The 12,993-nt window shown below is 31.4% G+C and overlaps 2 protein-coding genes across 3 annotated transcripts in view; both read left to right on the top strand.

Moving 5' to 3' along the window:
- The window catches only part of LOC129803119 (Krueppel-like factor 8), a 112,493-nt gene that overhangs the window by 72,063 nt on the left and 27,437 nt on the right, over nt 1-12,993 (top strand). The window lies entirely within an intron of this gene.
- On the top strand, nt 9,190-10,205 carry LOC129803116 (zinc metalloproteinase nas-4-like). Its single transcript, XM_055849466.1, has 3 exons — nt 9,190-9,266; nt 9,326-9,600; nt 9,665-10,205. Exons 1-3 carry the CDS (start codon nt 9,200-9,202, stop codon nt 10,091-10,093), a joined length of 771 nt encoding a protein of 256 aa, XP_055705441.1. The 5' UTR covers nt 9,190-9,199; the 3' UTR covers nt 10,094-10,205.

The following is a 12,993-nucleotide window of genomic DNA, read 5'->3' as shown; positions in this document are numbered from 1 at the left end:
AACTGGTGATTCCACCCTACTATTTTTCGCGCACGAGATGGAGAAAGGACAAAAGACATTGAAAAAGATCGGTGAAGAGGATAAGTAAGAAAAAAGCTTAAAAAAATATGTTCGATCTACATTTTATATTCCTTCATAAACTTCTAGGATTTCGTGGTCAAATGAGATAGTGGTCGAATTAATTAAGGCTGTGCATCAGGAATCCGTCATTTGGGACTACAACTGCCGGGAATACAAAAATAGAGGCAGCCAATCTGATGGTTTTCAGGCCGTTTGCGCCTTAAGTCACCAATCGCCGGAACTCACACCTCAGTCGGGATTTGGGTGATATTGGCTCCCTCATTTTCGTAGTCTTCTTTTGAAAATAAAGCCCTACGATTTGAAGCAGCTCTTTAAATTTAAATTTCTCCGAAGTCATCCGGAGAAAATTATTTTGTCCAAAAAAAATCGACATTTGCGATGTTGTCATAGAGATTTTCAACTATAAGCTATAAGATTGTCCAGAAAACACGTATAGCTCAAGCAAAACACGACTAATATTATCCATTGTCTATAAGCACAACGGACAACCGCACACAGAAAAATGAAAAATTCTTAAACAGAAACATCCAGGAATTTAATTTCAAATCCCATCCAATGAATATCAATGTCCTAATTCTAAATCCTGGATCATTTAGTTTTAGTTGCAATTTGCAAATCTGTAGACATTTTTCATTTTCCAGGCTGGAAATTCCAGCTAATGCTGAACTTAAGTTCCCGATCTCTTAACTTGAAAGAGCTAGGGATTCTAGCCCATTTCTTTCGCTCAGAGCTTTTAATTTAAACGCCACGGGGAATCACATCCAATTTTAGTTCCCAGATCTTATATATTCTTAAATTTAGAGTCAAAATTTTTCTGTGTGCGTGTTTTACGGACAATGTTAGAGCGTTTTATGCTTGCGCTGTGTGTATTTTACGGATAGTATTATTGATTTTGTGCTTGAGCAATACGTATGTTCAGCACAATCTTAATGTCCAAAACAATCGCCCCAGAGAATTTCAGCGACACCATGTGAAGGTCGCGTTAGGAGCCAATCTCTCGTCCACATTCTCCTTCTTCTCGCTTAGCGGGTCCTTTTGCGCGACCTAAAAGTAGCGTACAGGAGGAAAACTTCCTCTTCTTTAATAAAATCGCACATTTTCTCTCAAACGACTGAAATGCTGCAAAAACAAAAATACTCATCTGACAACCCGTGTGCCATTGTGACTGAGCGATTCTAGCAATGTGTTCTGTCTAAATCAGCGATTTCGAGTGATTCTAGAAGTTTTAATGAGCAACTTTTCATTTTAATTTTAATGTGAAATTTTCTAGTGTGATAACTCAAGATTAAAGATCGCGTGATGCACAAAAAAATTAAATTGTAATTTTTAATTATTTTTAACGATTTTACTAACTAAATCATTGCGGATATGTAACGGTCATTTTAGTTATAATTTATTACGATCATTTTAATTAAAATAGCTTACAAAACTATTTCAAATATCGAAGGTTGCGATATATAAGAATAAACGAATATATTTAATGCGAAAATCAGCAAAATTTTGCAAGTTAACTACCGAATATGCAAATCCTGCATTTTTGTGCTTAAAGTTCATAATTATACTGTACCTAATTCTGCCGCTACATATCAATTCCAAAAATATCATAAATTATTAATAATGTGAAGCTTTGGAAAGTGAAAAATTAGTTTTGAATAAATTATATTTTACTTTTTTTATTCAAATTAGTAAATTTTTATGCAGATAAAATTTCGGCAATCTTATTTTACTAACTGAAAAAGTTTATGGAATTTTATCAATTTATAATCTAGCATACCAATTTATCATAAGGTCACCAAAAAGTCTTTTCATCTTCATTAGGAACACCTTGAAATGTTAAAGTGTTTTTCTCCTTTTGTACAAAACATGGTTTTGTGGTGCAATTTTAAGTACCAGTAATTTGTCAGAAAAATAATTTCGTTCACTAATTTCAATGGGAGATCACAAAAAAAAAACAACCACAAATTGTGGGTGTCTCTAAACACCTTCACAATTGCCGCAGAAGTTTTGTGGGTCATTGTGGATTATGCAAATAGATGTATGAAATAGTGAGACAGTTTCGGGAATTCTTTACATACTGTCGCTTTCGAAAGTCGTTTTGCTTTTCTTTTGTTCCAAAATAAAAAAAAAGAAAATTTTTCTGACAAATTTGCAAACATTTTTGAGATAATAATTAAGATCAGTGTCAAAAAGTACCTCAGGCTTTTGAGAAATTTTTATTCAATTTCACGCCTTTTTTATGCATTTTTTACGAAGGTAATTTTGTGCGACAAAAATGCCCGTTGATAAGATGAAGAGTGAAACGCTAATTATCCATCAAGTGGTTGCATTTTGTCGCTTTTTGCAATATTGCCTTCTTTGAGAAGCTCTAAAGCAGCCTAAGAGATGCAAATGATACATCAATTACGGTGTGATGATAATTTTCGACACACTTGAGCATCAACATGCAGATTGTTAAATGAATTCGTCGATCGACCAAACAGTTTTTTGTCAACCTTCTCATTTAATACCATTAATTTGGCGGTCGCAACACTACCATAAACTTTACAAGAAGCTGACTTAATGAGACTTTAATTTTATTCACCAGCAATATCGCTTCTCAGTCTTCAAAAGACTTTTTTCTTGTGCTTCTTAATCTTGAGATTGCATTCCTTGGGGCTATTTTTTCCACTCAATTGAATTGCAATTGATTTATTTTGCATGTCATTTTGATTTCAGATCTGAATACGCATTTATTTAGTTAACTAGGAAATAAATAAGCAAGTTTTAAATTAGGCTACGTCGTGACTTTAAATCACTGATTCCCATAATATCACTTGTTGTAATTTAAGAAAAACAAATAATTCTAATGAATAAGATATTAAGAAAACTAATTTTAAATGCTATAAACGAGTTTTACTCATGACTACTTTTAAAATTGAAATAGGACACTTAAATAATTTTGGTTATTCTGCTTTTTTGTGAACAATAATGCGTTTTAACTTAGGCTTGAATATAATTTTACAGTGATTTAAGTTTCTTATCAGACAGCTTTTAAAGAGTAGTTTTAAGTTTTAAATATTAAAGCATTACACATTTTTTCAAAGTTTTAAGTCATTCTCAATAAAACGAAAATAGAGCCTTTAGAAGTTTCTGTTGCTATGCTCGGTCAATGTGGAATCAGAAACATTAATCGCTTTTTCTTAAAATTCAATTTTAAGAAAAATTAGGAATTAACCGGAAACTTTGCACACTTCTTCTATATTGGATCACTTAGTACTTGAATGAAGGATTTTATTTTTTCTTGATCTAAAATTATTTTACAAAACGAATCGTGGAATAACATATACAGGAAATATTACATTTTTTTTATAAAATTATCCAAAAAATTCAAATTTTAATTTTTTGAAAAATTCTTCGTTCAAATGAGTTTAACTCACTTCCTAATAGGAAATATCAAGATTTCAAATTAATATACACTATAAGTAATCGTGTTCATCGCATAGATAGTTTGTTTTAAAAGGGTCACCGAAATTAGGGGTGACATGATAACTTCTTTTCGATAGTATCGACTGTCGATTCTGAAAAGTTTAAACGATAGCTGCACTTTTTGTAAACAAATTAGATATCTTTTAAAGGTCACATTCTTTTAAGAGTATTAGAATAAATGGCTCAACAATGCTTAAAAGGTCGATAATTGTTTAATCTAGTAGAGTTTTATCGACCCTATCGAATCGATAGTATCGAAAATTTATCACTCTTCCCTAAGTTTTTGATTTGTTTTTTTTTTTAGCAAATTTTAAATAAAAATTCCAGAAAATATTGTGCAACTAATGTACTTTTATACGGAAGAGTTTAATTTAAAAAATATATATTACTAAAAAAACACATAAATTTATCAATTTGTAACACACGTATCCTTTTAAGGGGTAACATCACCCTTGGAGGCTAAGATATAGGGTTATTTCATCAGATATCTTAGGAGTCCTTGCTGCGACTCACTTTCTTCATCTGCAAAGCACTTCACTGATTTTAATTTGTATTATGATATATGATATCTATTTATAAATTCACTAAATTGTTGTATAAATTGTGTAATGGCCTATACGACTAATGATTCGGGATTTTCTGACGTCTTGCCAGATGAAGTAGGTTGTGAAGTCGGCGGCAGCCGCAGATCATAAAAGAGAAATAAACTATTATTATTATTATTTAAAAAATATAATGTGTAAAGAATCTGTATGAATCTGTAGGTTTGTATGCGGTATAAGTCATTTGAAAAACTGTTCTTCAATAATTTATGAAGATTTTGAGCCAGAAAAATTATGAGGTTTTTAAAGTTGATGTTACCCCTTAAGTCATTTTTACTTTATTGCTCGTTTGTGTACTATTAAACTTTTAAATGAAAAAATTTGTGTACTAGTAAATTTGTATGTAACTTGTAACTCAAAATGAGAAATTATTAATTTTTGACATAAGCCCATGGCACACATTTTAGATCAGTGAAATTTCATGAAAAAAAATATTCACATCCCCTTTTTCTCAAATGTTATGAATATGACTCATATGACATGACTATGACCCATTCTTCGCAATATTTTCCTTTTTTTGAACATCACAACAAATTCAATTTAGTTCAATCCAATTTTGAATGAGAAAGAGGGGATATACATATGCAAAAAAGAATCCGAATGAGCGGGATATGAATTTAGGTATCATGAAATGTTTCTGATTTAAATCTTGAACCAACACTGGTGAGAGAAATCCGAAAAAGTTAAAATAACATTCCGGAAATATTAATTTTACCCTGCATTATTGATCCGAAATCGGTGTAAATATTATGCTTTTTAGGTGTATTATGGGTTAAAGTTATTATTTTTCATGTTGATTCTACACTTAAAAAGGTGTAAAATTAACATTAAAAATGTTGATATATTTTCACACTTAAAAAGTGTTAAAGTTACGTGGAAAAAAAGTTTACCGCACCCCCTTTTTTCTCAGTGAAGGGCATAAATGTCTAATTTCAATAATTATACTGCTTCTACATATTTTCAATTTAGTGAAATTCAATCACTTGAAATTGAACCTCTTGTTCTGTTTCTCAAATGTCAAATTTGTTTGTGTTTTTCTATGAAATTGAAATATAAATTAAATTTGCTTGCTGAAATTAAAGTCTTACAGATTATTCTATGGGAAACTTAAACGATGAACCGTGATTAAAATTGACATCTATTGATGTCTGCTGCACACCTTTTAGATCGGTAAAATTTCACGAAATCAAATTTCGCGTCCCTTTCTTTTTCACAAGACTTGCATAAGTCTATCCAACTCTTTCTGAGTCAGAATTGGATTGGACTAAATTTAATTTGGTGTGATATTCAAAAGAAGAACAAGAGTGCAAAATAGTGGGACAGACAAGTAAAACATTTGAGAAAGTAATGGATGTGAATTTTGACATTATGAAATTATCCCGACAAACGAATTTCACAAAGATGAAATTGAAATTCTTTAAATCGGAAAGGTGTGCGAGCTCCATTAGAATTAAATAATCTTATGGCCTCAGCACACTGCAGAAATTTATGTCCATATTAAAGCAAATTCCTTTCTCTTGCGTTGAAAAAACTGTCAATTATGGACATATTTTTCTCCATTGTGTAGAGGCCATTAAAATTGAGGTTTTTGAAAATTTGGTGTAATTAATTAACATTATTCTGTAATCAAAATATCATTGTTCAGAGTGTAAAGGCCCAAATAGACACAGGCTGATCCTCAAGAATATTTAGCCTGTAAAATTTGGCAATAAAGACCTATTCCAAATTGCAATACACTAAGGGCCAAAGCCCAAAATAGATACAGGGATTAGCTTAGGGATCAGCTTGAAAAATGAGGATTGGTCTAAATACACCCCGAGATCAGCCCAAAATTTGGAGGATCAGGCTGATCTTCAAAATTCGTGAGGTCTAGTGAAATTACGAGGATTCAAATTACTCGTTCCTGTACGAAAAATCCATTGATATTGTACTTAAGAAGTCCTTCAGCAATCAAAGTGTGGAGATTTAATAAAAATTTACGCTGAAAACGCTAATCCTTGATCCTAAATCCTCAGTGTATGATAGTTTGAGCTGATCCGTTGCCGCCAAATTTTTCGAGCTGAGCATTCCTTAGGATCAGCCTGTGTCTATTTTCGGCATAAGGCTCATAGAATAGAAGTCCTTTGCATAAGTCTCCTAATCCATTACTCCAAAATTTTACATCCTAAATATTCTTGAGGATCAGCCTGAGTCTATTTAGGCCCTAACACTTATTTTTCATTTTCAGACATTTATTACAAAATACCCAAAAAAACGCTCAGAGCAAAATTAAGCAATTTAAATCGGGAAGTGCATAATACGATAAACTATTTTTGCTAGCAGCAATTCAATTTTAGTGAATATGAGTTTACCTTCCAATATTCTTGAGGGTCAGTTATAGATTTCACATCTAAAACTTAGATACAAAATAAGCAAATTCCTTTCTAGATGAGCAAAAAGCTTAACTAATCTCCAACACATAAAATTGTCAATTGTGAGAATATCTTGCAAAATTACCCATTCGTCCATGAAATTCTTTGCAATAAAACTGAATACAATATCTCAATTTTCAGCGTGATTTCCAAAATAAATCATTCGAGGACAATTTACTGGATTTTTTTTTTGTATTCTTTCTGGGAAGATAAATTGTTCAAATAAATCGCAAAATTTAATATCCCCAACACGATGGAACTCCACATGATTAATTGAGCAATTTCTCTCTCAAAATGCGTATTCTGATGATTCTTCGCGGGATGAAAAAAAAAGCCACAAAGATTTGACTGATCACAGAAATTAACTTGTGGGTGGTTAATTAACTTTGGAAATTGTTTGAATTGTTTGTCTCTATAGGATGATTTGAAAGAAATTACACGATGTTGGTGTTTTGTGCCAATTGCATAATTGAAAATAATCTTGGTTTTTCGATATTTTCTGTCTCAGTAAAGTGTCTTGTAAAGGAGCAAGAGATTTGAGAGAGGAGAATGTATTATTTTCCCATAGAGTAGCCATCGTGATCTTTTCCAATCGCACAAGATCACCATCTCACCAGCAATTCTCCAACTAAAATACCATTTTCTACAAATGCTTGTTGGAATATGGATGAGATTGAATTTATTCTAATCGTGAGAAATTGTCAATTTGGTGTACTCATTAAGTGTGGCATGGAGTACAAGTAGAACATTAATGTTACATTTTAATGTACCAATTTAATGTATTACAACAGAACGATCATAAAGCAATTATGGCTATAAAATAAATTTCAATTGAAACGTGGGGTATTTTGCAAAAAATGATAATCAGAGAGAATAAAAACATTCTACAACATGCTATAAACGACATTTTAAACATTTAACTTATAAACATTACATTGAAATTTGCAAACATTAAGTTGTTCTCTCTCTTACAACTCTTTGACTAAGTATGGGGATGTGTTGCGACATTCACTTGATGGAGAATTTTCAGTGCATGGAAATTTTCACACGGATCCCCGTTGGTGACGATGGAAAACACCATGTTTTTGCTTTCACACAAAACACAGGACAAATTCAAAGGGGTTTACAAGATAATAACAAAATATTGCAACAAGTCTATGAATAATTTAGTTTCAATTTAAAACGGATATACAATAAAGATTAAGTTTTTAAAGTTCTTTTATTTACGAGTCACTGTCAGACACATGGTAAGGGAAGGGGGGATGTAGAGTTTGAATAAAATTACAATAATTATTTTTATTATTACATTCAAGTTTCTTTATTTAATTTCGAAGTTGTTTGAAAAATAATTAATAATCAAAAATATTTCTAACCAATGGATATTGATTCAGTTTTTTTTTAATTATATTTTTTTCATAAAAAATGTGTTTAAGGGAGTGCGGGACAGTTTCATAAAGAATTTTACTTATCTTTTTGTAATCAGATCAACTCTCCGATATCCGGATGATTGGGGATGAAAATTACAGGGAAAATTACATGTGTAAAGGGGAATTTTTTTTTAATTTATTGAATATTTAACAGCTATCATCTGGATATATTTAGGATCCGGATAACAAAGAATTCACTCTAAATAAGCTATTCAGCTAAATTTTGAATTTTGAAAAATATTACAAGTCTCCTAAATTGAAAGCTGTCCCGATTTTGATACAGTCCTAGATTTTTTAGATAAATTTAATAACAAGTTTGAAGATAAAAATTTGTATTTTTTTTTCAATATTTTGATGATAATAAATTTTAATTGGATTTTATCAGGCATGGTACTAGAAAAGCCAAGTAAACTTATAAAGCAAAATTTTAAATCTAGCTTACGAGAAGATCTAGTACATGAACAGGATGTTATGCGAGTGTACTTAATCTTAAAAAGTTGAAATCCTGGTTTTAATACTACTTTGTCATTGCTCATCATTGAGATTTTATATAATACTTTTATTTGCATTTAGAAATTGAGTAAAGGACTCTTTACCAAATTGCAGTTAAATCCTGTTAAAAGATCTTCATTGAATTTTTTCTTGTAGTTTAGGTTCCCAAAAAAAATTTTACTGCTTATAATTCGTTAAACGAATTATAAGCAGTAAAATTTTTAGTAAAGTATTTAGTATTGATTGTTTTTCCCATCTCAGAAGCTGCCTAATTTTTGTTAAAATTTCTTGCATTGGGAAATTTTCAAACATTTTGCTACTCATATTAAATATCCTTCCTCAGTTGTGAGTTATTCTTATTACTTTCATTAGTTTCAAATTCAACTTTAATATATAGGATATACTAAGTTTTGATCCAATTTATCATCTTTTTGGAAAACAGTTTTGTTCTTAGACTTTATTTTTCATCTATACTTTATTTTACACTGCCTTTATATTGATTTACCTAATGCAAATTTATGGACATTACCTTTGCAAATGAAATAGGTCCCTATGAAGATCACAATCAATTTTTTAGTGCCCCCTTATTACATCAATGAAGTTTTATCAGCATAACTAAACAATTGGATTTCATTATAAAAGCGATGATTTATAGTTTTAATTCGATGTTTTATATAAAAATCAAGAATATTTTATGAATTTTGCAGTGCTTTTAGTGATCATGTTGGGTACTCAACTATTATTGTTTTTTGTCTGTTCAGTGGTCCTAGCCAGAAAAAGTTATACAGGTATAATATTATAGGATTTTTCCCAACGACACAATGCTCTTTTATCAATTTATATTTAGATTATAATGCTGTACCAGACGCTGAGGAAATTGCTGGTTACTACGAAGGTGATATGATGCTGTCCACACGCCAAAAAATAGGCCTACGTTCTAGAAATGGTTTACGTAGTGAAAAATATCATTGGCCTGGTGCAGAAGTGCCCTATGAATTGAGTCCTAAATTATCTGAGCATGAAAAGACGTACATTAGACGTGCATTGAATATAATTCAGAAAGTTTCGTGTGTAAAATTTCGCAAGAAAAAAGACTCGGATATAAGCTATGTTTATGTCAATGTAAAGTCTTCTGTTAAATTTTATTTTATTTCTAAAGATTTGATGATTGATTTCTTTATTTTAGAATTTGAGAGGGGGGTGTTTTTCTGAAGTTGGCTTCGGGCTTGGCAAAAGGATGGTCAATTTGCATTCAAGTGGATTGGATACTGGTTGCTTTCGTATCGGTACGATAATGCATGAATTTCTCCATGTTCTTGGATTTTTTCATATGCAGAGTGCTGCCGATAGGGATGATTATGTAGATATTAAGTGGGATAACATCAAGTCAACGGCAAAAAAGAATTTTCGCAAGTATTCTTACATAAATGTGACACACTTTGGGGAAATATATGACTACAATAGCGTTTTGCACTATGGAAAGAACGCTTTCACAAGTAATGGACGACCTACCATTATTCCCAAAGATCCTAAAGCGATAATTGGTCAAAGAACTCACCTGAGCATGGGAGATATCAGAAGAATTAATAAAATGTATAAGTGCGACATATCGTAAGAGTTATAAGGGATTAACTAAAATAATTTTTTTTTCTACAATGCAGAAGAGAGACTTATGTAAAATTGCTTCTTGCTTAATTATTAGAAATACAAACGAAATTTAAAACTTTTACTTAGGTTTCACTAGAGAATGGAAACAGGACCTTTAATTACCACCTTCTCTCCTCCTCTTTCAACAAGTGTAAATAAGTTTTAGTATATCTATAAAACTAGATCTTTATTCTTTTAATTTTATAATTTCCAAACTGGGCTTTATGAGCTTCGACATACAATATCTTTATAAATCTTTAAAAGATATTTAAGACCAAAAGACAAATTTTTTTGATAGCGCAATTCTTATCAAATTCTTAAATTTCATCTGTAATGTGAATAATTAGGCCTTCAGCTGACTGGACAATATTTTGGTAATAATAGTCAGTAAAAATTAAAATTGGCCAGTATTTAAAAAAAAAACTGAAATAATAAATTGTTACTGTTCGAAAATAGTAAAATATACTCTTGGTAAAGGGAAGATGAAGAAGTTATACTTTCGATTTGATTTAATGAGTTTTATGATTTTTTTTTTTTTAATTATTTACTGGCCAGAATGGAGTATATCAATTATATCTGTTAATTAATTTAGGGGAAACTGAGGCATCACCAAACACAGGGTAGCACCAAACACTGCAATTTTTTAATAGGATATTCAACTTCAGAGGACAGGACTTATAGAAATTTTTAGGCATTATAGGGATGCTTGTGCACTGCAGAAATGGTCAAGATAGTCCAAACAGTTTAGAAATAAAAATTAGTGTTTGGTGCTATCCTGTGTTTGTTGGTGCCCCAGTTTCCCCTACTGTCTAAAAATCTTTTTTTTCTCAATAATTAAATTTTCTTGTTAACACTTACGCATTTTGAATGTATGTAGGAAATACACAAAATGCGAATGAGTCTCCTACAATTTTGCTGATTTTGCTCCAAATGCTGGATACAAAGGCTAAGACGACGGTGGTCGCTTAAAATTACAGCTAATCGAAATTATGATCTCTTCTGCGTTGCACATTCTTATATGCATTTCCGATATATAAATCTAGAGGAAAGTGCCCATGCTTCGTATTATCCCAAGCTTCGTAATCACTAAATTTTTTCTTTATTTCTCAATAAAAGTGACTCATCGCACCAATATTTTAAAAACTAGGGGAAAGTGTCAAGTTTTTAAAATTTATAGCGGAGTCATATTTATTCAGTAACATAGGAAAAGTATAGTCACTACGTAAGGTAAAGTACCCTCACTCGACCGGTGGGTCAATTTTTGAATGTTTCATGGTCAATTTCGTCAAATTCTATGAATTTGTCACTGGTTTGACCTATTAATGTTAGATCATACGCAAAAGCGAGAGATTCAATGGATACAATTTCTGAATTGTAGCTGATACCACTCCGCATAAACCTGGAGTGGAATGATAACTCATAGTATCGATAAATCTATATCTATTAAGTGAATGTTGATTTTTTACGCATTGTTGGGCCATTCGTTGAGACATTCTTAAAAGAATGTAACTGTTGATAAATATCTTTATCAGCTACAAGAAGTACAGCTATCGTTTAAATTTTTCAGAATCGACAGTCGATAGTATCGAAAATAAGTTTTCATGTCACCCCTGACATATTCGATCATATTTTGAGAATTTTTTGCGAATTCAAACTTTTAAGAATAGTATTCTAAGGTTAAGTATTCTAACCGATTTTCCCTCAATAGATAAATTTATCAGCATCTCTCAATTTTTTCAATTATCATATTTTCAGTTGTTTTATCGACAATGAATTCCAAGAAAATTTCTGAATATGATTTATTGTCTGATAGAGGGAAGTGGTGCTACTTTGAGCAGTGGGGCTACATTGATATACGACTTTTTCGCATACTTTTAAAAGAAGCTAGGCCGTACAACTATGTTATTTCAGTTGCGCAATTGTTTATAGAGCTAAATTACATTACGTTATAGCTCGATTTCGTTTAAAAGTTTGCGAAAAAATCGTATATCAATATAGGGGAAGGTTTTGCACCTTCGTAATGTTGCAGCTTCGTAAAAGTTGATCTTTTTCCAAGTTACTAAATGAATTTCATCCATGGACATATAATCTAAAAGTTAGTCCTACATCTCACATTTCCTGACAAACTTGGAAGCCTAGGCCTTTTTTCCTGGGTCCAAAAGGCAAAAATAAAAGAAAATAAACCTAAAATCGTAATTCAGATGTGTAATATTTTATGTATTTTTACACACTGCAAGTGTCTTTTCGAAAAAGAAACTATTCCAAGTGATAGAGGGTTTATTAGGGTTGATATTTTCCGTGAAAATCTTTTGCTTCAAGGGGGTCGTTTTTGTGGGTGGAGGAAAATTCATAAAAATTACCACCCTTGCAACTCAGGGAAATTGAATTTTGCAGATTCGTAAAATCATCTGTCAAAATTCTTGACTACCGAATTTGAGAATTCTTCACTGTTTTGGGTCACACTGTGCACGCCGCTCGGGATATTTGACTCATCAGATATTCCACTGAATAATTTCACAAGAAAATTGGGATATTAAACAATTTTCACTAAAATCTCGAAGGAAAACACGCACTTCCCCATCAAAATGAGACTTCATCAGATGTTTTTATTTCACTTCTGTCAAATCAAACATTAAGCCTGAATCTTCTTATGGTAGGTGTGATTCTTTCATTGCCCATGCGGTGCGTTTTGAGAATTTTTCTTCCAATTTGCTTTGTTTTCAAGCGGAATTTTTCACATTTTACTTTAAATTAATCACTGGTAATTTTAAGAATCACTGATATTCAAAAAATGTTCTGTAAGACAGATTCGAGATGTTAGAGAAAAAACAAGGATAACAATAGGTGTGATTAGTACTTTCTGATTTG

The sequence above is a fragment of the Phlebotomus papatasi genome, chromosome 2, assembly GCF_024763615.1.
Source record: "Phlebotomus papatasi isolate M1 chromosome 2, Ppap_2.1, whole genome shotgun sequence".
Taxonomy (NCBI): domain Eukaryota; kingdom Metazoa; phylum Arthropoda; class Insecta; order Diptera; family Psychodidae; genus Phlebotomus; species Phlebotomus papatasi.
The sequence above is the reverse complement of the archived record's forward strand: the minus strand, read 5'-3'. Positions and strand labels throughout refer to the sequence as shown.